Genomic DNA, 22,264 nt, shown 5'->3' with positions numbered 1-22,264 from the left:
AGCAGAAGGATGCCTGTATCATATATTGCAGTGCCTGCATTAGAGTCCCAGCTCTGCTCAGACCCAGCTTCCTGCTAATATGCATTCAAGGAAGCAGCAGGCAATGGCTCAATGGTCCCTGAAACCCACATGGGAGACTTGGGTGGATTTTTGGGCTCCTGGCTCTAGCCTAATCAAGCCCCAGCTGTTGTAGATATTTAGGGAGTGAACCAGGAGAGAGGAAGATCTCTTTTTATCTGTCTGTTGCTTTGCCTTTCAAATAAATAAAAGTTTAAAAAGAAACTACTCTTAAGAGAATGTTCCTTTTCTGGATTTTATTTCTGATAACTTCCATTATATTCTAAATAGGCCTTAGCTTGGACATCTAAAAATAGTCTATAATTTTTTTAAAAATTTATTTATTTATTTTTGAAAGGCAGAGTTACAGAGAGGGAGAGATAGAAACAGATCTTCCATCTATTGGTTCATAACCCAAATAGCCTCAATGGCTGGGGCTGGCTAGGCCAAAGCCAGGAGCTTATTCCAGGTCTCTCTCTTGGGTGCAGGGGTCTAAGCACTTGAGCCATCTTCCACTGCTTTTCTGTGTGCATTAGCAGGGAACAGGATCAAAGTGCAGCAGTAGGGACATGAACTGGCACCCATATGGGATGCCAGTGTTGCAGGCTGTGGCTTTACCCACTGCAACCCAACACTGGCCCCTATAATTTTCTTTTGTGGCATTTTCCTTATAGGTTCATGTTCAAACCATTCATGCTTAACAAAATAATGATTAATAACATAATTTTACTATTTTGATATTGAGGAAGAGTATATAATATAAGAGTCATTCTTTGAAGAGGTGAGAAAATATTTCAAGAAATCCACTGTTGGCTCTATTTAGTCATTATATTTTTCTAAGAGGCAACTGTTTTTAGTTTTCCGAAGAGGTAATAATAAATTTCAACTACTATATACTGACAATCTGAAAATATTTTTATATGCTATATTTTATATTATAAAGTACCTTTCTCTTATCTGATAATCAGTAACAGTTTCATTTTATCTATCTTCTTCATATTTGTTTTTGGTTACCAAATAAAAATAAAAGTGACAACATTCAAATGTGAATTACCTAGATTTTTTCATAAAGGATTTATTAAAGACATATGCTAATATCACAGATCTACTTATAAATGTTATGCTATTACCAATAAAAATATGAGAACTATCAATACATCAAGTTTAAATAAAGTGTGACTCATCTGGTGTCAAAAAAATTATTTTGGGGCCGAGGCTGTGGCATAGTGGGTAAAGCTGCCACATGCAGTGCCAACATCCTATATGGGCACCAATTTGAATCTTGGATGTTCTATTTCCGATCCAGCTCTCTCTGTTATAGCCTGGGAATGCAGTAGAAGATGGCCCAGGTCCTTGGGCCCCTGTACCAGTGTGAGAGACCCAGAAGAAATTCCTGGTTTCTGATCAGCCCAGCTCTGGCCATTGCAGCCATTTGGGGAGTGAACCAACGGACAGACCTCTCTCTGCCTCTGTAACTCTGCCTTTCAAATAAATAAATAAATCTTTAAAAAAAAAAAGTTTCCAAAGAGTTCAAAATGTGTCTTAATAAACTTAAAAAAAATTATCATTTTGCCATTAGAGCTAATATACCCTGAAAGGACTTAAAAATCCTGATATAGGTGTTTCTTTAAGCAAGTGACATTACCTGTCATCTATCTAATTAAAACACACACACATATCTTGTAGTTTACTATCCTACGTCATCTAGAATAAGGTTTTTACATAAAAATAAAACAACAAAATTATGAAATACATCATCTGAAGAGAAGAACTGATCAATGATCTCATAGGCCAATTTGTAGATGTCTTCATTTTCATGATTTTGAAGTTGTTCAATTTTCTCCAGTCCTGCAAGAAATTTTATTAAGTTAAACAATGGTAATGTTTTAACAAATTATAATAATCTTGGAAATACACAATAGCATATTTATATCATAAAAATGAACAACTTGAGTGTCTAACTTCATGTAAATGTGTAAGTAAGCAATGGGACATCTAGACTCTGTATTAACCCATTAAGTGCTAAGTTTTCAATTCTATGAATATTTCAATGACATATTTATTTCAAAGGTACCACAATGGTTTATTCATTGCTCAATTTAAGTCTTTATAGGTGTTCTTTACATAGAATGAGACATAATGAGTTAAGTAGAATAATATATAACCAATACATATAGAAATAATATGTAAAAATTGCTTTTGTTTCTTAAAAGTGAAAAGTAAAATTTTCTTACTTCCTAGTACCTTCTAAGTTTTTCTAGAGAACAGTTATGAGGGATTCTCAAAAAGTATATTTAAATATGTACTTCTAATTCTATTTTTAATGGACTTTTTGAAGTGTTCTTATATGAAAAAAATTAGAAATACTAATATGATTAACAAATATCATGCTCAAAATACCTGTTAATTGTATGGGAAAATGATCAAGATCAGTCACAATATTTCAGGGCAAAAAGGAACCTTCCCTGTGAACAGTTTATTAAATTTTAGGCAGTGGCCGGCGCTGTGGCTCACTAGGCTAACCCTCCTCCGCCTTGCGGCGCCGGCACACCGGGTTCTAGTCCCGGTTGGGGCGCCGGATTCTGTCCAGGTTGCCCCTCTTCCAGGCCAGCTCTCTGCTGTGGCCAGGGAGTGCAGTGGAGAATGGCCCAAGTCCTTGGGCCCTGCACCCCATGGGAGACCAGCATAAGCACCTGGCTCCTGCCTTCAGATCAGCGCGGTGCGCTGGCTGCAGCGCACCAGCCACAGCGGCCATTGGAGGGTGAACCAATGACAAAGGAAGATCTTTCTCTCTCTCTCTCTTACTGTCCACTCTGCCTGTCCAAAAAAAAAAAAAAAAAAAAAAAAAAAAATCTTAGGCAGAAACACTGAAAAAAATATATAATAGTTAACTTGTTGACATGCAAAATGGATCTTGTTTTTGCTTTATAGGAGTAATATTTTAAGGCCTCTGAAATAAATTGAAATTGCCCCTTCATAAGCAAAGTTCTTCCTCTTTTTTTTTTTAAATGGAGGAAGTTATGCAGGCTCATTAATCATTCTACGTGCTTTCCTTTTGGTGATCCTTACATTAAAAAACTTAGGTTCAACATGTAGGTTGAAGATTTGCAAGTGAACAGCTTTTGTCTTTTCTGAGCTTCTCATGCAAAAAATTTTAAATGCTTGCATGATAATTCCATCAGGACATTTCACAGATATTTAGAACTAAAATTATCCCAAACATAGTTTGTTATCTTTCTCATTTAAACTGTTTGTTCTACAACTTGCTGACAACCAATATTAACCCAAATCTAAACGAAAGTCTAAATTCCCCTTTCCCTTGATGTCCCATAACATTCTCAAAATCCTCTGTGTCACCCAACCCCTCCCACTAACCTCATTAAAATGGTCTACCTGCTGGCCATACTCTATAGCAAGCAGACGCCATTGGTGTCCTTACAAAATACATATTTCTGGGTTTCACCACCAATAAGGTAGGCAATGTTCAAGAACCTATACTTTTAGTTTAACAATTAAAACATATTTATATGCCAATAAAAAAAATCAAGTAATAGAAATAATTATTCCTTTTGTTAACTTTTCTTGTACCTACTCCCTAATTCGTTCTTTATATTCCTCATCCCCTTTTCCTAATTTGATAGTAATATGTCATGTTTTGTTATTCTATTTGTCACTTTAGTAACTTTAAATACAACTATTTCTTATTAATTTTCAGGCTTCTAACTCTCACACTTGGTTGAAGATAAAGGTTTTCCTAGTACTGCACTTATTTTCCCTTCTATTCACTTCTCAAATAATGTCTTAAATACCTTTACTTTTATGATTATCTAAGTTGACAACATTCACAATCTGTTTCACAGCCACATTTGAGACTTTGTGTCCTGTCTATATGTTAATAACTTTAAGTAAGAGCTGAAGGCTAGTATGTGTTGTTTAAATCCCAGGTGGCTCTAGTACACAACCAGATTTGGGAATTTCAGCCTATAGCATAAAATATCTGCTGTTCTACAAAGCCTGTAAGACTTTGGAGGGGTCTGGTTATTGGCTGCTTCTCCAGCTAGAAGTTGGCAATTTCTACCCCATATTTTATGATTCAGCAACACTGAACTACTTATAATTTGCTGAATGCTATTTCTCACCTCAGACTGTGCTCATGGTGTTATCTCTGCCTGGAAGACCTTTCATCCCTTTTTACTTTATTAATCCTTATTCATCTCTCAAAATCCAGCTCAGGTGCCACTTCCTGCTTCTTCCAGGATGGATTAGGTATCCCATTTTGTTGTACATTTCTATTAGGGTAATTAGCACATTAAATCAGTTCATATTTATCTTCAAGACTAGACTACATGCCTTGAGGGTAAGGATTATGTCTTGTTACCACTATGTTCCCAGTACCTTAGCACAGTGCCTGTTCAATCTATAGCAGCAATTAAGTTACCTAAGCATATATATATTCAAAAGGCTGAGCAGAATTCTACACATAAGACTAATATTTACATTATTCTGTTACTTAAGATAGGAAAATACAGAAGTGTTGTATTAGCAAGAAAATAAAGGCAGCTAAAAAAAGAGCATTAGAATTTGGAATAGCTGATAACAAACTTACCTCCACATTCTTCTATAAGATTGGCTATGGTTTCTGCTTCATCTTCAGCCATTTTTAATATATTACTTAGTCCATCGAGTACTACTTGCACAACTTGTGCATCTTTTACAGTCAACAAGTTGCAAAAAGGTGGGATAACATTTTGTTGGATAAGGTAGGCCACCTGATAAATAAAAACACCATGAAATAATAAAATGTAGGTCAACTGTCTGTGTATCATATTATCTCACTGGAATCATTTTGACTTTGGAATTTTGAGCATGGAAACATAACCTCCTCTCTCACATGATAAATTAACCCGAATTAAGCTCCTTTTGACATATAGCAAGCTTATTTTTCTTGAATTTAGAAAAAAATTGAAATGAAAAGGTATTATTTTTAAAAATTACAATGGTCAATGTGATGTTATCACGGGCTGCTTTGCTGTAATACTTAGCACTCTCACATGCCTGATTACCTCTCAATTCACTATTATATTTGTAATATTTTACAATCAGTTAAATATTTTGTTATTTATGTTATTATTGCTATTCTTTGTATTCATATTTAAGTGAATTCACTGCTCCTCACCAGGCCACTGCTTTCTGGGAATCTACTGTCACCTAGCTCTGAAGTCACCCTTTTTATCTGCTCTGTGAAACAGATCTGAGCCTTTTAATAACACTACTGTTTCTTTGCCAGTTGGCACAACTTAAGTTTTGTCACTTACAAGCCTCTGAATAGCCTTTCAATTTTAGATTCCAGTCACCTCACATTTCTCACTCTACTTAACTAGTCTTAGACACCTGGTTGATGGTTAATTGCTGGTTTGACTTGCTGTTGGTGCATCTGTTTATTGCTGTTGCTGTTTTTATTTTGCTTCCGTGTTGTCATTCATTTATTAGGACAATTTATAAAGCTTTTTCTTCCTGTCATAATTAACTAACTTAAATGGTCTGTTCTTTCTTTAAAAAAAAAAAAAAAAAAAGTATGTTCTGTGAACACAGGAACACACACACACACACACACAAAACCCGTGACTATAGCAGCCTCAATCTTATCCTGGATTAGAAAATTATTATAGGTTGATGACTGGAAGAACATTTCTCTTCAACAGATATCCCTAAGAGAAGTGAAGGTGATACTTTTATATAGGGGGAAAAAAATAACATAATGCCTGCTTTCTTGCTATTTTTCTTACATTATGATTTACCTAATTCTAAATCATAGGATTATTTGGACTGTTATTTGATTAGTTTTGAGAAATAAAGCTTAACTTACTTGATCTTTCCTTCCACTAATTGTTAAATTACTTATGGCCCAAGCAGCTTCTTTCTGAGTGCCAAAATCCCCCTGTGAAAAGCAAAAGCAAAAGGCTACAAACTGCAATATAGGATTGACTGGATAATATGTTTTCTGAAATGATTTTTTAACTATTTCCCCAGTTTTCCTCCTAGACTCTCTACATATAAACATAATTTTTACTTAAGATAAGCCTTTGAGCTATATCAACTATATCCTACACATATGAGGAGACCTTTTTATGAACTTTCCTGGAAACAAACTGACTTGACATTACTATTTAATAACACTTCAAATAAAATCAATGATAAAATGAAGTAAATTAGTAAAGAACAATTCAGAAAAGTCTAAATTTTACCATATAAAGTTAAAAAAAGATATTCCTTTAAACATATAAGAATTTTTAAAAATACCACTTAATGAAATTATGATAAAGATTTTATAGACTGTCTTTCAAACATAAACTGAAAAATGGTACTTTTAAAAATCACTCAAGAAGTCACATATTTAATTTAGTAATCCACTTTTGAGAATTTACCAAGAAAATAATTGAAAATAGGGGCCGGAGTTGTGGTGTAGCAGGTTAAAGTCACTGCCTTTGATACGAGCATCCTATATGGGTACCAGTTCATGTTCTGGTTACTCTACTTCTTGTCCAGCTCCCTGATGAAAGTCTGGGAAAAAAAGAATGGGAGGTCCAATTGTTTGGGTCCCTGCACCCACATAGGAGACACAGAAGAAGCTCCTGGCTTTGCCTTGCCCCACCTCTGGCAAATGCAGCCCTCTGGGGAGTAAATCAGTGGACGGAGGAGATCTCTCTCTCCATGATTCTGACTTTCGAATATACAAATCTTAAAAAAAAATTAAAATATAAAAAAATTTAAAACAATATTATGTACTTTTTTATATATGGTCAGAAGCACCGTACCCAAGGTAAAAGCAGCTAAAATTATTAGCAGGGGCATAACCGGCTAATAACAATAAGTTTACTAAATGAAATAACCATCAATTATTAGATATTAAGATATTATTAGATATTAAGAAGACTAGCAAAAAAAGCTTATGATTACAAAAAAATAAAGAGAAATGCAAATTAAAACAGCAATGAAATATCTTTTTATATTTATCAAACTGAGAAAATGGAAGTATCTGTTAGTGAAGCTGATAGGATAGCAAAATAGTTAAAGTCTAAAGGTAATAATTCTTATATTTAATCCAACATAATTGGCATTACTGTTCATCTATAGATCCAATAATCCAAAATCTTATCTGGCAAAGACAGAGAGAAAACTTAACAAGCTATTCCTAATAAAATACTACTATTTAAAAGCAAAACGCTGGAAACATCTCAAATGGCATCAATAATATAATGCATTACCACATGGTGATAAAAGGAGTAAGGAAAAAATAAACAAGGAAGCTCTCTCTGTATATAGTGTCATAGGAGTGATCTTTAGGAACTATTAAAATAAAGCAATGTGAGAATATTTAGTATGTTATCTTCTGTGCAAGGAAGGGTAGAAATAAGCACTTAAATATGTATTTGTGGGGCCAGCACTGTGGTGTAGTGGATAAAGCCACTGCCTGCAATGCTGGCATGCCATATGGGCGCTGGTTTGAGTCCTGGCTGCTCCACTTCCTATCCAGCTCTCTGCTATGGTCTGGGAAACCAGCAGAATATGGCTCAAGTCCTTGGGCTCCACCACCTGCATTGGAGAACCAGAAGCTCCTGCTTCTGATTGGCCCAGCTATGGCTGTTGCGGTCGTTTGGTGAACCAGCAGATGGAAGACTTCTGTCTCTCTGCTTCTGCCTCTCTGTAACTCTGTCTTTCAAATAAATAAACCAATAAAAATTATTACTTGTAAAGGAAGATGGAATAGGAAGCAATGGACAAAAATGGAAATTAGAGTGGTGCTCATGTACCTTGAAAAAAAGTACATATTCTTTCACTGGGAAACCACATAAATAGTTTTATATAATGGTGCTGGCAATATGGCACAGCAGATTAAGCTGCCACTTGGGATGCCTGCCCACATCCCATATTGGGAGTGCCAGATGAGTTCTGGATCTTTTGCTTCTGATCCAGCTTCCTGATAATGGACCTAGGAAGGCAACTATTTTGGTACTTGCTACCATCATGGGATGCCAGGATGGAGTTCTGGGCTCTTGACTTTAGCCTAGTTTAGTCCTGGCTGTTGCAGCATTTGGGGAGTGAACCAGCAGATGGAAGATTGCTCTTTCCTTCTCTGTCTCACCCTCTGTCACTCTGCCCTTCAAACAGATCAATAAATCTTAAAACAAAAAAACTGTAACAGAAAAACCCCAAATTAAAACATCTAAATAATCAAAAAAATAAAGAACAAATGGAAGCAAATAACTATGTATCATGTTTAATTTCAAGTGATATTATTTTAAGCATATCACTGATGGGATGAATATACATTAAAAACAAAAAAAAAAAACCACAAAAAACAAAAACGCAAATCATCATAAAAATACATTTTGGGAGAGGGCATCTGGTGTAGCAGTTGAAACCATGCTTGGGATGCCTGCATCTCCTGTCAGAGTGCCTGCTTTGGTGCCAGCTCCATGTTAATGTGCATTCTAGGAGGCAGCAGTGATGAGTTAAGTACTTGGGTCTCTGCCATCCATGTGGGAAACCCAGAAGGAGTTCTACACTCCTGGCTTCAGCCTGGCCTAATCCTGGCTACTGGAAGAATATGGAGAGTGAATTGATGGAAAGATGATCTCTCTTTCAAATTAAAAAATTTTTTTAAAAAGGAAAAAAATGTAAAAAATTAGCAGCAATGTGGTCTCATTTTTATATAGGTTATATGTATAGACAGTCTATGTACACATATGTAATATGTATTTATGTAAAATATATTTATATTTGTGTTATTTTCTCTTATGAAACTCAGGATTTTGTCATCAATGATATACTTTAAAATAATGTATTCAGTGCTGACCATTACAGCCATCTTGGGAGTGAATAAACACATGGAAAATCTTTCTCTCTGTAACTCTTTCAAATAAATAAATTAATTTTTCTTAAAAAATTATCACTTATTTTGTTTATTCAGGCCCAGAAGTAATAACAACCTTTTAACAATGATCACTCTTATACCTGAACTATGATCCTTAAACACCATTTCCTACTAAAAGAATTAACACACAATGGAGAAACATTTAACTCCAGGTCTAGGTCAGAAAGTATATAAGAAAAGCCTGGGAATCATGTCATATAGAGCTTTCAAAAGCTATTGGGTGGTGTCAAATACACAGGTACCAACCTAAAGAAGTTCCTGTTCATCAGGGGCAACTTGAATATCAAAACCACTAAACCATTAATTGAAATAGACTAAATCTTGCCAAAAAATGATAATTCATATTTTCCTAATGATACTAAAAAATCCATTCTGGTCTCTTTTTGAGGTTGTTAGGGAACTGTCTCATTCTTAAAAAAAAAATAGATGGATAAAAAAACACAAGCACTTATCTTGCCTTTTCTAAATGAGTTACATTTTGGAGTAATTAATGGCGTTTCAGGGGCCACTGTTATGGTGCAGTGGGTTAAGGTGCCATCTGAGAGGCCAGCACCCCATATGGGCACTGCTAAGTCCTGGCTGTTCCACTCTAAATCAGTTCCCTGCTAATGTGTCTGGGAAAACAGCAGCAAATGGCCCTAATGCTTGGGCTCCTGCCACCTACATGGGAAGCCTGAATAGAGTTCTAGGCTCCTGGCTGTTGTGGCAATTTGGAGAATGAACCAGCCAGCAGATGAAAGATCTTCCTTTCTGTCTCTTGCTCTCTAACTCTACTTTTCAAATAAATACAAATAAATTTTTTTTTTTTAGCGCTTTACTGAGGAATTGTGGCAATACATAAATGACAGAATTAGAAAGTAACCGTTTCACAACTTCTAGTAAAATAAGAGATCCATGAAACATCCATCAGTTACTACCTAAAAAAGCTATCAGATGAAAGACTGATGGATAACTTCACAATTACCATGTGCAATACGGTAGTAACAAATGAAAATCACTCATCGCCGGCGCCGCGGCTCAATAGGCTAATCCTCCACTTTGTGGCACCGGCACACTGGGTTCCAGTCCCGGGCGGGGCACCGGATTGTGTCCCGGTTGCCCCTCTTCCAGGCCAGCTCTCTGCTGTGGCCCGGGAGTACAGGGGAGGATGGCCCAAGTGCTTGGGCCCTGCACCCCATGGGAGACCAGCATAAGCACCTGGCTCCTGCCTTCAGATCAGCGTGGTGCGCTGGCCGTAGCACGCCAGCCGTGGCGGCCATTGGAGGGTGAACCAATGGCAAAGGAAGACCTTTCTCTCTGTCTCTCTCTCTCACTATCCACTCTGTCAAAAAAACAAAACAAAACAAACAAAAAAAAAACACAAAAGAAAATCATCAATCCTGAAATCACTAGATGTATGACAAAATATTGGTTCCTGATTTGAATTACTGGAAACAACATAGTAGTGTATATAGCTATTGCCTAAAACATTTGATTTTATCTACCAATTTACAGGAAAAATGGAGGCATAGAAGATACACAAGATATCTTTTCTTTAATCACAGACCAGTATTCAAAAAAATTGATGCTGTCATTGTGACACTATATTTTTTGTTTTTTAAAAGTCTGTTTATTTTTATTAATTTGAAAGGCAAAGCAAGAAACAGTGAAAGAGAATTATCCATTCATTGGTTCACTTCCCAAATGGTAGCAATAGTTGGGGCTGCGTCAGGCCAAAGCCAGGAACCTGGTACTGCGTCTAGGACTCCTGTGTGGATATAAGGATTCAAGCCCTTGAGCCATCATCTGCTGCCTCCCAGGGTGTGCATTAGCAGGAAGCTGAATTAGAAGCATGGCATGATCAGGTCTCAAACCAGGCACTCCAATATGATGTGTCATATCACAAGCAGTGGCTCAAGTCACTGTGCTATAACATTTGCCCCTTTCCCAAATGTTAATACAAGCACAAGAGATGATATGGCATACAATTAATAGCATACTTACTATTTGATTTGGGGCAATTTATTTGTCCATGCATGCCATAGTTTCTTCACCAGTCAAATGAGAACAATCCTGACCCTTAGAGGCATAATATATCAAATGAGTTAACAAAGGTTAAGTAGCCTTTATCTGAAATGCCTGGGAAAGAAGTGTTTCAGATCTCGAATTTTTTTGAACTTTGGAATATTTGCATTTGAGGGGTCTTCAAAAATTTCACAAAAAAATGTGGACTGTGAAAAAACTATGCATGGACTACAACAAGTTTTCTGTACCCATAAACTTATCTTTTAATTCTATTTTCCATGACCTTTTTGAAGTACTGCTAAGATTTGGATATTAATTTGGATGTTAAATGTTCTGCCAAGGCCCACATGTTTAAAGGCTTGGGACCCAAAGTTTTACGTTAAATGTATTAAGAGGTGTTTTTTTGGGGGGAGGGTGGGGCTTTGGGAAGTGACTAGATGGCTTGGGTTGTTAAGAGTGGAGCCCTTATGATTAAATTCTGGTGGCTTTACAAAAGACCACATAGACACATACAGAGAAACATGATCTCTGTCTATTCCTATGTGATATTCTGCATCATCAGCATCACCAAACGCCAAAATAAGGGGACCTGCCTAATCTTGAACTGTGAACCTCTAAAACTGTGGGCTAAAATAAAGCTTTTCTATTTTCTAAGTTAGTTGTCTCGGGTATTTTGCTGACTCAGTACATAGTGAGATATACTGGGGATGGGACCAAAGTCTAAACATAAAATTAAATAAATAAGCTTTATGCAGTCTGGAGATAATTTTATACCCATTTTTAAAATTTATTTATAAAGATTTATTTTTCTGAAAGGCAGAGTTACAGAGAGAGATTTTCTATTTGCTGGTTCATTCCCCAAATGGCCACAACAGCTGATGCTGGGCCAGGCCAAAGCCAGAGCCTGAAAATTCATCTGGTTCTCCCACATGGGTGGCAGGGGCCCAAGCACTTGGGAATATCCTCTGCCACTTTTCCAAGGGCATAGTAAGGGGCTAGAACAAAAGTGGAGCAGCCGGACTGAAACAGTGCTCAAATGGGATGTCAGCATCATAGCTTGCAGTTTATCCCACTGTGCCACAATGCTGGCCCTGTACAACATTTTTAGTGTGCATGTATTTTGATTGAAACCTATCACATGAGGTAAAGCGTGGAATTTCCCACTTTTTATATCACATTGATGCTTAGAAACACTGATTCTGATGCATTTTGAATTTTGGATTTTCAGTTTAGTGATGCTCAATCTAAATATGTAAAGTGCTTACAATAGTATGTAGGCATTGATGCTCAGTAGTAATAGTATGGATTTTTAGTAAGTCTGAAGACATTAGCAATCTTGGTAAAAGGATGACATTGAAGAAGGGCCAAGAGTTTCCAAAAAGAAATGTTGCTTGCATATAAAAACTATTGAGCTCAAAATCTTTAATACTACTACTTTACTGTAGCATCCATTTCACTAAATAAGTTCTAATAAACAGAAAAGTATATATTCACATAGTTTTCATGTTTAAGTCCTTTCCTTTTACTCAGATATATACAAGGTGATTTTCTTACCTTATCCAAAAGGTGTATTATCATTGGTACAAGATTGGCATCAATTACTGCCTGAACCTGCTGCTGATTTCCTGCAGTGATGTTAGAGAGGAACCACACTGCTTCCTGTAAAACAAGAGCCTTTTAATATTTCTCATTAAAAAACAAAAACTGCACTTAAAGAAAAAAGCACTTGCTACTACAATGTCCAAATGGTTTTATTATGTAATGAATTCTGTAATCAAAATCTTAGGAATTTCACTTCCTTTTACCCTCCTTTTCCCATGTTTTTTTTTGGACAAATTGCTAATGGCCCTAATCCAGGTCACAATGAACCCTTGTGAAGAATTCTTGAAAGCAATGCTCCCAAAAAGTATGACTCAAAAGAAGCTTGGCTGAACAAATACTAAAGAGCTGATGAACTGTAATACAAATACAATTTCTAAAACTGTTGGAAATTAGATTCAGTGCCCTTCCTGCACGTAATGTGCTTCATCTCTATTCTATTCTGATTAAGAGTCCTAGCCAAAGTATATAAATATCAATTATCTAAAACAATAGAGACATGAAAAATTAAATACTGGGTTGTTTTAGCATACCTATTCATAATAGTCATTCAATGCACTATTTTTCTGAAGTACTAACGTGGAACCAGATGTTTGATTTCTTTACTGCTCTACCTTAGTGTTTTTTTAATATTTACCTTTATACCACAATGGTGGGTCCTAAGTGTTTTACCAGTTTTATAAATAAATCTATACTGAAGTGACAGCATGAAATAAGACAAATTATCTAATACCTTATGTAGGATTTTACTGTAATTTAACAATAAATTTATTAAACTTACCAGTTTACTAAAGGGAAGCATTTTCTCTATTTTTAAAAACCAATAAACAAGTTTTACTCCAAAAGTAGTATTAGCTACTGTATTCGTAGGCTCTTTTGGATCAGATCACAGGACCATGTTTAATGAACCTGTCAGAGATTTTAGGGTGTTAGGCTACTTAGGTGAGCTGTTTTTGGGTCATAATCATCGGCAATGTTGTAATCAACAACCCATGTTATTTCTACAACAGCCTCAGATGCACTCCAATATCAGCATCACCACTCAGTGCCCCCTTTCCATAGCCACCATAAGCACGCACATGCTCACACACACACACACACACTCTAGTAAGTATCCATAAAACATTAAACTTATAATTTCTTAACATTAATACTAACAATTTCCAGTCATACAACATTCAACACCCAATTATCTCTATTTCATCATTTCCAAGAGAGCCAAAGAGCACTATACAACTGGTTTGTTTTATATATGGGAAAAACCATACATTAATCCATGTTACAAACAGTGGACTATTTTATTTTCTCTCAATGTCTAAATGACAGTTTATATTAATAATCAATATTACAGATACCTCTTATATCCTAATTTTATAAATGAAAACTTAGCATTTTATGTGCCATTTACTAAATAGTATTTTAAAATACTTACTTTATTAATTTTCTCTTTGGGATGTGTCAGGAGTGCCGGGAAGTGTGAAAGAGCATCACAGTTCAAAACTACTTGTGTTTGCTCATCAGTTCCAGTAACAATGTTGCCCACAGCTCTAAGTGCAGCTGTCTGAAATGTAGAAAGATTTAATGAAACCATGCTATATGTGAAATACTCCTTACAGGTTACAAAAGATAGATGTGTTCTTTCACCCATTCTTTTATTCCAAATAACCAATCGTTTCAGAGCACTTTCTGTCATGTGCTTATCTATCAACAGAGGTGTATGTAAATAGAAAAGATAGAAGTTTCAGCTCTTATGAAGCTTACATTATTTTAAGAAAATACCAAACAAAGAAATCAGAAGGATCATTTTAGATAGTAAATGCTTCTATGAAAAATTTGTATACAAGTTTCTTTCTCTTATACAAAATTCTTTTGGGTATATACCTAAATGAGGAACTATTTATTCATATCGTAACTGTAACTTTTTAGGTACAGTATCCAAATCAGCTGTGCCATTTTACATTTCCAGTAGCAGTATATAAGGGATTCAATCTCTTTACAATCTTGCTAACCTCTACTATTATATTATTACAGCCACCATAGTGGACACGTAGTAGTACTAACTATGGTTTTGATGTGTTATTTTTCTCTCTTAATGATTAATGAATGATGTTGAACACCTTTGCATGTGCTTATTGGCCATTTACATGTCTCTTATGGAGAATAAATCAAATCTGCTGATTTTTAAATCTGATTGCCTTTTTAATTTTGAGTTGTTAAAGACTTATTTGTATATTTTGGATATAAGTTCCTTTTCAGATATATGATTATTTATTTATTTTTATTTGACAGGAAGTTATGAACAGTGAGAGAGAGACAGAAAGGTCTTCCTTCCGTTGGTTCACTCCCCAAATGGCCACCATGGCTGGCGCTGCGCCAATCCGAAGCCAGGAGCCAGGTGCTTCTTCCTGGTCTCCCATGCAGGTGTATGGGCCAAAGCACCTGTGCCATCCTTGCCCTCCTGAGACACAGCAGAGAGCTAGACTGGAAGAGGAGAGACCAGGACTAGAACCCAGTGCCCATATGGGATGCCGGTGTGGCAGGCGAAGGAATAACCAAGTGAGCCATGGCACCAGCCCCTCACATATATGATTTATAAATATTTTCTCCCATTCTGCAGACTTATACACTTTCTTGAAAATGATTTTTTTTATTTGAAAGGCAGAATAACAGGAATGGGGAGAGAAAAACAAAGAAAGAGAGGGAGCTCTTCAATGCGTTGCTTCACTCCCCAAGCACGGTTTTTAATTTTGGTGAAGTCCAACTGATGAATTTTTTTTCTTTAGCTGCTTGTGCTTATGGTGTCATATCTTGGAAACCACTGCCTAGTTTGAAGTAATGAAGATTTATGCTTACATTTTCATTTAAGAGGTTTACAATTTTGTCTCTTGATCCATTTTGAGTTAACTTGCATAATATAGTTTGAGGTAGGGGTCCAACTTTATTATTTTAAATGTGGATATCCATTAGTCCTGGACTACTTCTCAAAAAACAGTATTCTTTCTCCCAGTGAACTGGCTTGGCACCTTTGTTGCAAACCAATTGGCCAGAAATGTATAGCTTTATTTAGGAAATTTTTATTCTATTTCATTGATCTGTATGTTTATCCTTATGCCAGTATCACAGTTTTGTTTACATTAGCTTTGAAGTTTTGAAGGTGAAAATTCCTCAAACTTTGTTCAAGATTGTTTTGGCTATTTCTGCCTTATTGTGTTTCCACAGGGGTTTGAAGAGCAGCTTGAAAATTTCTGCAAAAGAGACACCTGGAATTTTAACATTTAATTTTCATTTAATCTGTAGATAAACTTGGGGAACAACACCATCCTAGCAATATTACGTCTTCTAATCCATGAACATGGGATGTCTTTCCATTCTTACAACAATGTTTTGAAGTGAATCAGCTTCTTTAATGAATAAATTTAAAAGGAATAAAGTAAAGGAAAGTTACTGATTAACAGAAACTTGAAAGACATAACAACTAGATGCATTGTGTGGACTCTGTATATAAATTTGATCAAATAGTGAAAACAATGAGGAAGCAGCAACTATAATTTGGACACTGACTAGATGTTCAATATTGTTTTGTTTTTTTAAAGTATGCTAAAGGTATTTTGGTTATATTTAAAAAAGCTTTAATTTTACAGATGCATGCTGGATGAAATAATATTTCATATTCAAAATAATTTGGAGAGAGTTGGGACACAGAATAAATCAATATGGGAATTCACTATACTATTTTTCTAAATTATTCCATGGAAGTTAAAAAGTTAAGGAAATCTCTGTTAGTTATAAAGTAAAATACAGAACATTAACTTTCCTTGAGTGCTGGCTAAAGGAAAATTCCAAGCCCTATATTCTCAATGAAGTCCAGTATTAAAACTGAAGATGTATTCTGAAAAAACAAAAACAAAGTACAAACCAAAAACCTATACCAAGACATAAGTACCATACTCAGTAAATGCAAACTTAATGATAAACGAAAATAAATCACAAATAGCCCTAAGAGACAAACTATTTTATTAATCAATTCTGAATTTAAATATCTAGTTTCTTTCTTTAAAGTGCTGTTATTTCTAAGGCAATGAGTCTCTATTCCAACTGCATATCAGTATTACCTGAGGAGCTATTTAAAGGCTAATCAGATTTCTAGAAAATATTTGAGTTTTACTTAAACAGAATCTTGGGAGGTGTGGAGTTTGAGGTGTTCTTCCTGGTAGTTAAGAATCTGATTAAGCACCTATGTCCCATATCAGAGTACCTGGGTTCAACATCTGGCTCTGGCTCCTAACTCCAGCTTCCTGCTAATGTAGACACTGAGAGTCAGTAGGTAATGGCTCCAAGTAATCGGGTTTTTACCACCCAAGTGAGAGACCTAGACTGAGCTCCTGGTTCTGGCCCAGTTCTAGAAATTACAGGCATTTGAGGAGTGAAATAGCAGGAAGGAGCTTTTTGTCTCTTTCTCAAATAATTCATGGAAATAAAAACAATCTCTAGGAGTTGAATTAAAAAAAAAGTCTTTTTTTTTTTTTTTTAAGTTTTACAGTTGTTCTCGTTATCCAGCCAAGGCTAAGTGATGACTTAGGTTAAAGTTTTTCTTATGCTATTACTATACTTTACAGACTCTAAGTCACTGCCACATAAAACATTCTATTTACCTCAGAAAATTAGAGAACATGCTGCATATCCCTTTACCATTGCAGTTTGACAGTTATTACTTCTATTTGTGTGAACTTCTCATTCTCTCTTTTGACTCTACATATAGGTTCTTTCAGATAAATACTGTGTAAGGGGATTTAAGAACAATTGAATAAAATAAAAAAACAAGCTTAAAAAAGTTTAAGATGGTGAAAACAATTTAGGGAGCTAAGTAGCGTTTATCTGCACAAAACCTTTTTGCACAAAGTCTTTATAAGTGCCAGTAAGGCTAAGAGTGAACCAAACTTTCCAGATCAGTAAAAAGGGACAGGGCGGAATGGGGGGTGGAGGGAATTGGACTGTGGAAGAAGAAGAAAAATAAGAAAAGGAGTAGGAATTCTAAGTATCAACACCTGTTTCAGATTGCACTCAAGCTGCTAAACTGAATTGCCTATAATACAAATCTGTATTCTACAAAGGAGTCTCTTCCTATATATGTATTTTTCAGAGAGGGTGAGGAAAGGTAGGTTCAAACTGTAGTATCCTTACCTCATTTTTTCCACCTTTAAAATGGGAATAAAATAATTTACTCTTACCATCACAGACATGCTGTCATGTGCTAAGAATATACTTTAAACTATTTAAATTGTTCAGCTCTGAATGTCATGTTTACAGCAATTATTATTAGAAAAACTTAAAATTTTTTATCAAGAACAAACTTACCTGAACTTTAACTTCCTGATGGCTGAGCAGAGGAACCAAATGAGGAACTATTCCAGAGTCTATTACCATCTGTATCTGTTCATTGCCAGCATCAGTAAGGTAAGAGAGGGCCCACACTGTATCTACCAAAATCTAATGAGTAAAATGAGAATTCAAAGAGCATTTGAATATTTTCTCATTTTAGTAATTCTTAACCATACAATTAATCTAAGATTGTTCTACCACTTGTTTTCTTCAATCACATGACGCCTTCAAAGAAACACACCAACACTCCAAAAATACAAAGTTTGTATTCTGTAAGTTTACCAATTACAACTTAATGTAATGTCGGTGCTTTAGTCATGGCTTGTAGAAGCAGTTAGCTAGTTTTATCTTTAGTTCTTTGATGGCTTGACTTAAGAACACACTGCTAAATGTTTACCCAAGATTACTCTAATAAACATCACTAGTAAATAATATTATTCATTAAATATGTAACTAAAAACAACAATGTAGACTGGCTCGAGAAATTCAAGGTACATAAAAAATAAAAGATAAATGTAATCAGAATCTCATCTAGATTGAGGTAAAGAAACATAATGGATCTCTGAATAAAGTAAATGAAGATGTCCAGTTTTTTAGTGGTAGTATAACTCTGAGATTAATCTTTTTTTATAAATATTTTAAAAGAAAAATGTTGAAACTTATACTTCAGTCAAGGAATGCGGCTATCAGGAACCAAAAACAAAAATTGCTTATATAAATATTTAAGATCTATCTGATTCAATCAGACTATCTGGCACTTAAAAAACATCTTTAGAGCAGAGAGCATGTTTAATAAATTTTGTACATTATCTCACTACTTGATGAAGCAAACTTCTGATTTTAATTTGTTCTACATACTTTTAGGGGATTCTGGCAAAAAAAAAAAAAAGTATAATCCTAAAACTGTAAAGAAATGAAATAGCTCATCAAACACTGCTATCACCACAGCAAATTGTTTTTAAAGAAACACATTACTTTCTGATTATTGCTATCTATATTTCGCACATGTATAGTCCCTTACCTATTATATTCCCTAGTTTTTCTAACAAATCAAAGGCTAGTCTGGGCTTTTATAAACAATCAGGTCAGTTTCCCACCTCATTTATTTGTTATGTTTAAAATCTTGTTTATGCTGTTTTCCTCTCTTGTTTGAGAATAGTGAGAGAGAGAGACAGAGAGAAAGGTCTTCCTTTTCCATTGGGTCACCCTCCAATGGCTGCTGTGGCCGGTGCACCGCGCTTATCTGAAGTCAGGGCATCTCCGATGCGGGTGCAGGGCCTAAGCACTTGGGCCATCCTCCACTGCACTCCCGGGCCACAGCAGAGAGCTGGCCTGGAAGAGGAGCGACTAGGACAGAATCCGGCACCCCGCCCGGGACTAGAACCCGGGGTGCCGGAGCCGCAGGCAGAGGATTAGCCTAGTGAGCTGCGGCGCCGGCCAGAATAGTAATCTTTACACTAAATAAAGTCATTATAATTGGGAGAAATGGAGTAAAAATATGAAGAGCAACTGATGTTCATAGGTTTGGTAAATGTATAGGAATACAAACTCATGCATACAGTATTTCTACTCATTTTTCAAAAAACAAAAATGTCACTAAGTGCATGTTATCTGTGCATGTTATAATTGGCCAGGTTATCAATATAAGCTTCCATTAAACATTCATGAACAAAGATAATCTCAGTAGGGGAGATTACTGACTAGCAACTTAAAAAGTTTCTATATGAGTTTTTCTAACATTGATATACATGAGAGCACTTCAAAAACTGTGGAGACATCAAATTAAAAGACAAGCTTATTTTAGTGGAAAAAAAACACGAAAAACCAAAAAACCCTGAAATCCATTCAGTTTCTTCATAATATACATCTTCCTTGAAGTTTTTGAAGACAACTTGTACATACATACATCTTTATGTATGTACATGTACATTACTACACAGACTAAAATAATAACTGGGCTGGACTTCCTCACTGAAATCATATTTTATGATACAGGTAAACATAAATATAAAAATACCAAATTTGTATTTCAACCCTTGAAATACAAAAATCTGATAGTACAATGACATTTCTTTTTTTTTTGACAGGCAGAGTGGATAGTGAGAGAGAGAGAGAGAGACAGAGAGAAAGGTCTTCCTTTTTGCCGTTGGTTCACCCTCCAATGGCCGCTGCGGCCAGCGCATCGTGCTGACCCGAAGCCAGGAGCCAGGTGCTTCTCCTGGTCTCCCATGCAGGTGCAGGGCCCAAGGACTTGGGCCATCCTCCACTGCCTTCCCAGGCCATAGCAGAGAGCTGGCCTGGAAGAGGGGCAACCAGGACAGAATCTGGTGCCCCAACTGGGACTAGAACCCGGTGTGCCGGTGCCACAAGGCGGAGGATTAGCCTGTTAAGCCACGGTGCCGGCTGACATGTCTTCATATAACATTTTCTCCCCAATGTCCAGCCCTAAACATAAATATACATAAGATATATATATATACACACACATAATAAAACATAAATGTATATACATAAACATAGGATAGGAAGCATTTACTCACATTTACGTCTGTATGATGAATTAAAACACAAAGGGCTGGAAGAATCTAAAGAGAGAATTATACAGATTGAAAAATACACATATATAACAACATACAATAATGGTATCCTCTTTAATACCTACTTTCAAAAAATTTACTTATTTTCATTTCATTTGAAATATATATATAGAGAGATCTTCCATACATTGATTTACTCTCTAAATGCCTGCAACAGCTGGGGCTGGGCCAGGACTAAGCCAGGAGCCTGTAACTTAATCTGGATCTCTGGGTAGGTATCAGAGACCCAAGAACTTGAGCCACCATCTGCTGCTTCCCAGGGTGCAAATTAGAAGGCAGATGGAATTGGAAATGGACTGGGACTCAAACCCAGGCACTATGATATGGAAAGCAGATGTCCCAGGTCGTGTCTTAACCACTGTGCCAAACATCCAACCCATCAACTTAAAAAACTAAAACTAAAAATAAAAATTTTTACCTCTTGAATGGTTTCCATTGGTGGTGGTGGGTCTTTGTGGCGACATAAGTTGACCATAACCCAAGTAACATTTCTTAAGAATGTTATAGGAATAGATGGGCTTATGAACGAAAGTAAAGGTTTCACAACTCCAAGACTTATGACATAATCTCTACACCGGGGCCCATCACCTGTAGAAATAATTTATAAATTCAATAAAATATAGTGACAAGTTTTTCAGAAAACATAAAGTACTGGGTCCAATATGTGGCTTCCCATATTTTAAAAATTTCTTATAAATATTTATTTATTTGATATGAAGAATGACAGAGAGGGGAAGAAGGAGGAGAGATCTTCCATCTACTGGTTCACTCCAAAAATAGCCTTATTGGCTGGGGGCCAGGCTGAAGCCAGGAACCTGGAACTCCAACTGGGACTCCCAAGTGGGCATCAGGGACCCAAGTACTTGAGACATCACCTGCTACCTCTCAGAATGCACACTTGCAGGAAGCTGCATGCATTGTATGTGGAGGCGGGACTTGATCCCAGACACTCTGATACAGGATGCAGGCTTCCAAAGTGGCAGCTTAACCTGCTGCACTGCAACATCCACTCCTGCTTTCTGGATTTTAACCAGATGTATTACTTAGTTTCTAGGCAGTAATAACCAAGTTCATACTCTAGGCCATAGGAGCCATAGATCTTTGGACCAAAAGAAGCAACTAAGATGTTACAGTACTCTTTTACATATTATTCATATGTATGACTTTATAAACTGCTCACTTATCAAATGTCTTCACACCAGCTAAATTTTGGAGGGCTTACGGTTTTCAAAAATACTTTGTGGGTGGATAACTGCTGCTTTTAGCTTCTCTCTCAATGTTATTTCATATAATTTTAAAAGTATAGGTGCTAGTACTATGGTGTAATAGGTTAAGCTTCTGCTTGCAGCGCTGGCATCCCATATAGGCACCAGTTCAAGTCCCAGCTTTTCCTCTTCTGATCCAGCTCTCTGCTTATGGCCTGGGAAGGCAGCAGAAGATGCCCAAGTGCTTGGGCCCATGCTCCTGCATGGGAAACCCAAAAGAAGCTCCTGGCTTCAGGATCGGCTCAGCTCTGGCCACTGTGGCCATTTAGGGAGTGAATCAGCAGATAGAAGATCTTTCTGTCTCTCCTCCTTTCTGTCTGTAACTCTACTTCTCAAAATAGATAAGTAAATAAATAAAATCTTTTAAAAAGTATAGAAATACTCTTACAGAGAAAATATGTGTTGAATTTCCATGTATGATTCAGTAT

General features: G+C 36.1%; 1 protein-coding gene and 1 non-coding gene across 3 annotated transcripts in view; both read right to left on the bottom strand.

Moving 5' to 3' along the window:
• Positions 1-22,264, bottom strand: part of KPNA4 (karyopherin subunit alpha 4) — a 63,258-nt gene that overhangs the window by 3,320 nt on the left and 37,674 nt on the right. For both annotated transcript variants that reach the window (XM_062212343.1, XM_062212353.1), the window contains exons 9-16: positions 20,990-21,159; positions 20,515-20,559; positions 17,951-18,082; positions 14,028-14,156; positions 12,551-12,655; positions 5,924-5,995; positions 4,664-4,826; positions 1,811-1,905 (exon numbers count right to left, since the gene is read on the bottom strand). In XM_062212343.1, coding sequence (XP_062068327.1) covers positions 1,811-1,905; positions 4,664-4,826; positions 5,924-5,995; positions 12,551-12,655; positions 14,028-14,156; positions 17,951-18,082; positions 20,515-20,559; positions 20,990-21,159 — 911 coding nt within the window. The remainder of the gene's footprint in view (positions 1-1,810; positions 1,906-4,663; positions 4,827-5,923; positions 5,996-12,550; positions 12,656-14,027; positions 14,157-17,950; positions 18,083-20,514; positions 20,560-20,989; positions 21,160-22,264) is intronic.
• LOC133753048 (small Cajal body-specific RNA 7) lies at positions 13,472-13,807 on the bottom strand. Its single transcript, XR_009865022.1, has one exon. It is a non-coding gene; the product is annotated as a small Cajal body-specific RNA 7 (non-coding RNA).

Source organism: Lepus europaeus, chromosome 2 (assembly GCF_033115175.1).
Source record: "Lepus europaeus isolate LE1 chromosome 2, mLepTim1.pri, whole genome shotgun sequence".
Classification (NCBI taxonomy): Eukaryota; Metazoa; Chordata; class Mammalia; order Lagomorpha; family Leporidae; genus Lepus; species Lepus europaeus.
This window is presented reverse-complemented; position numbering and strand designations above follow the sequence as displayed.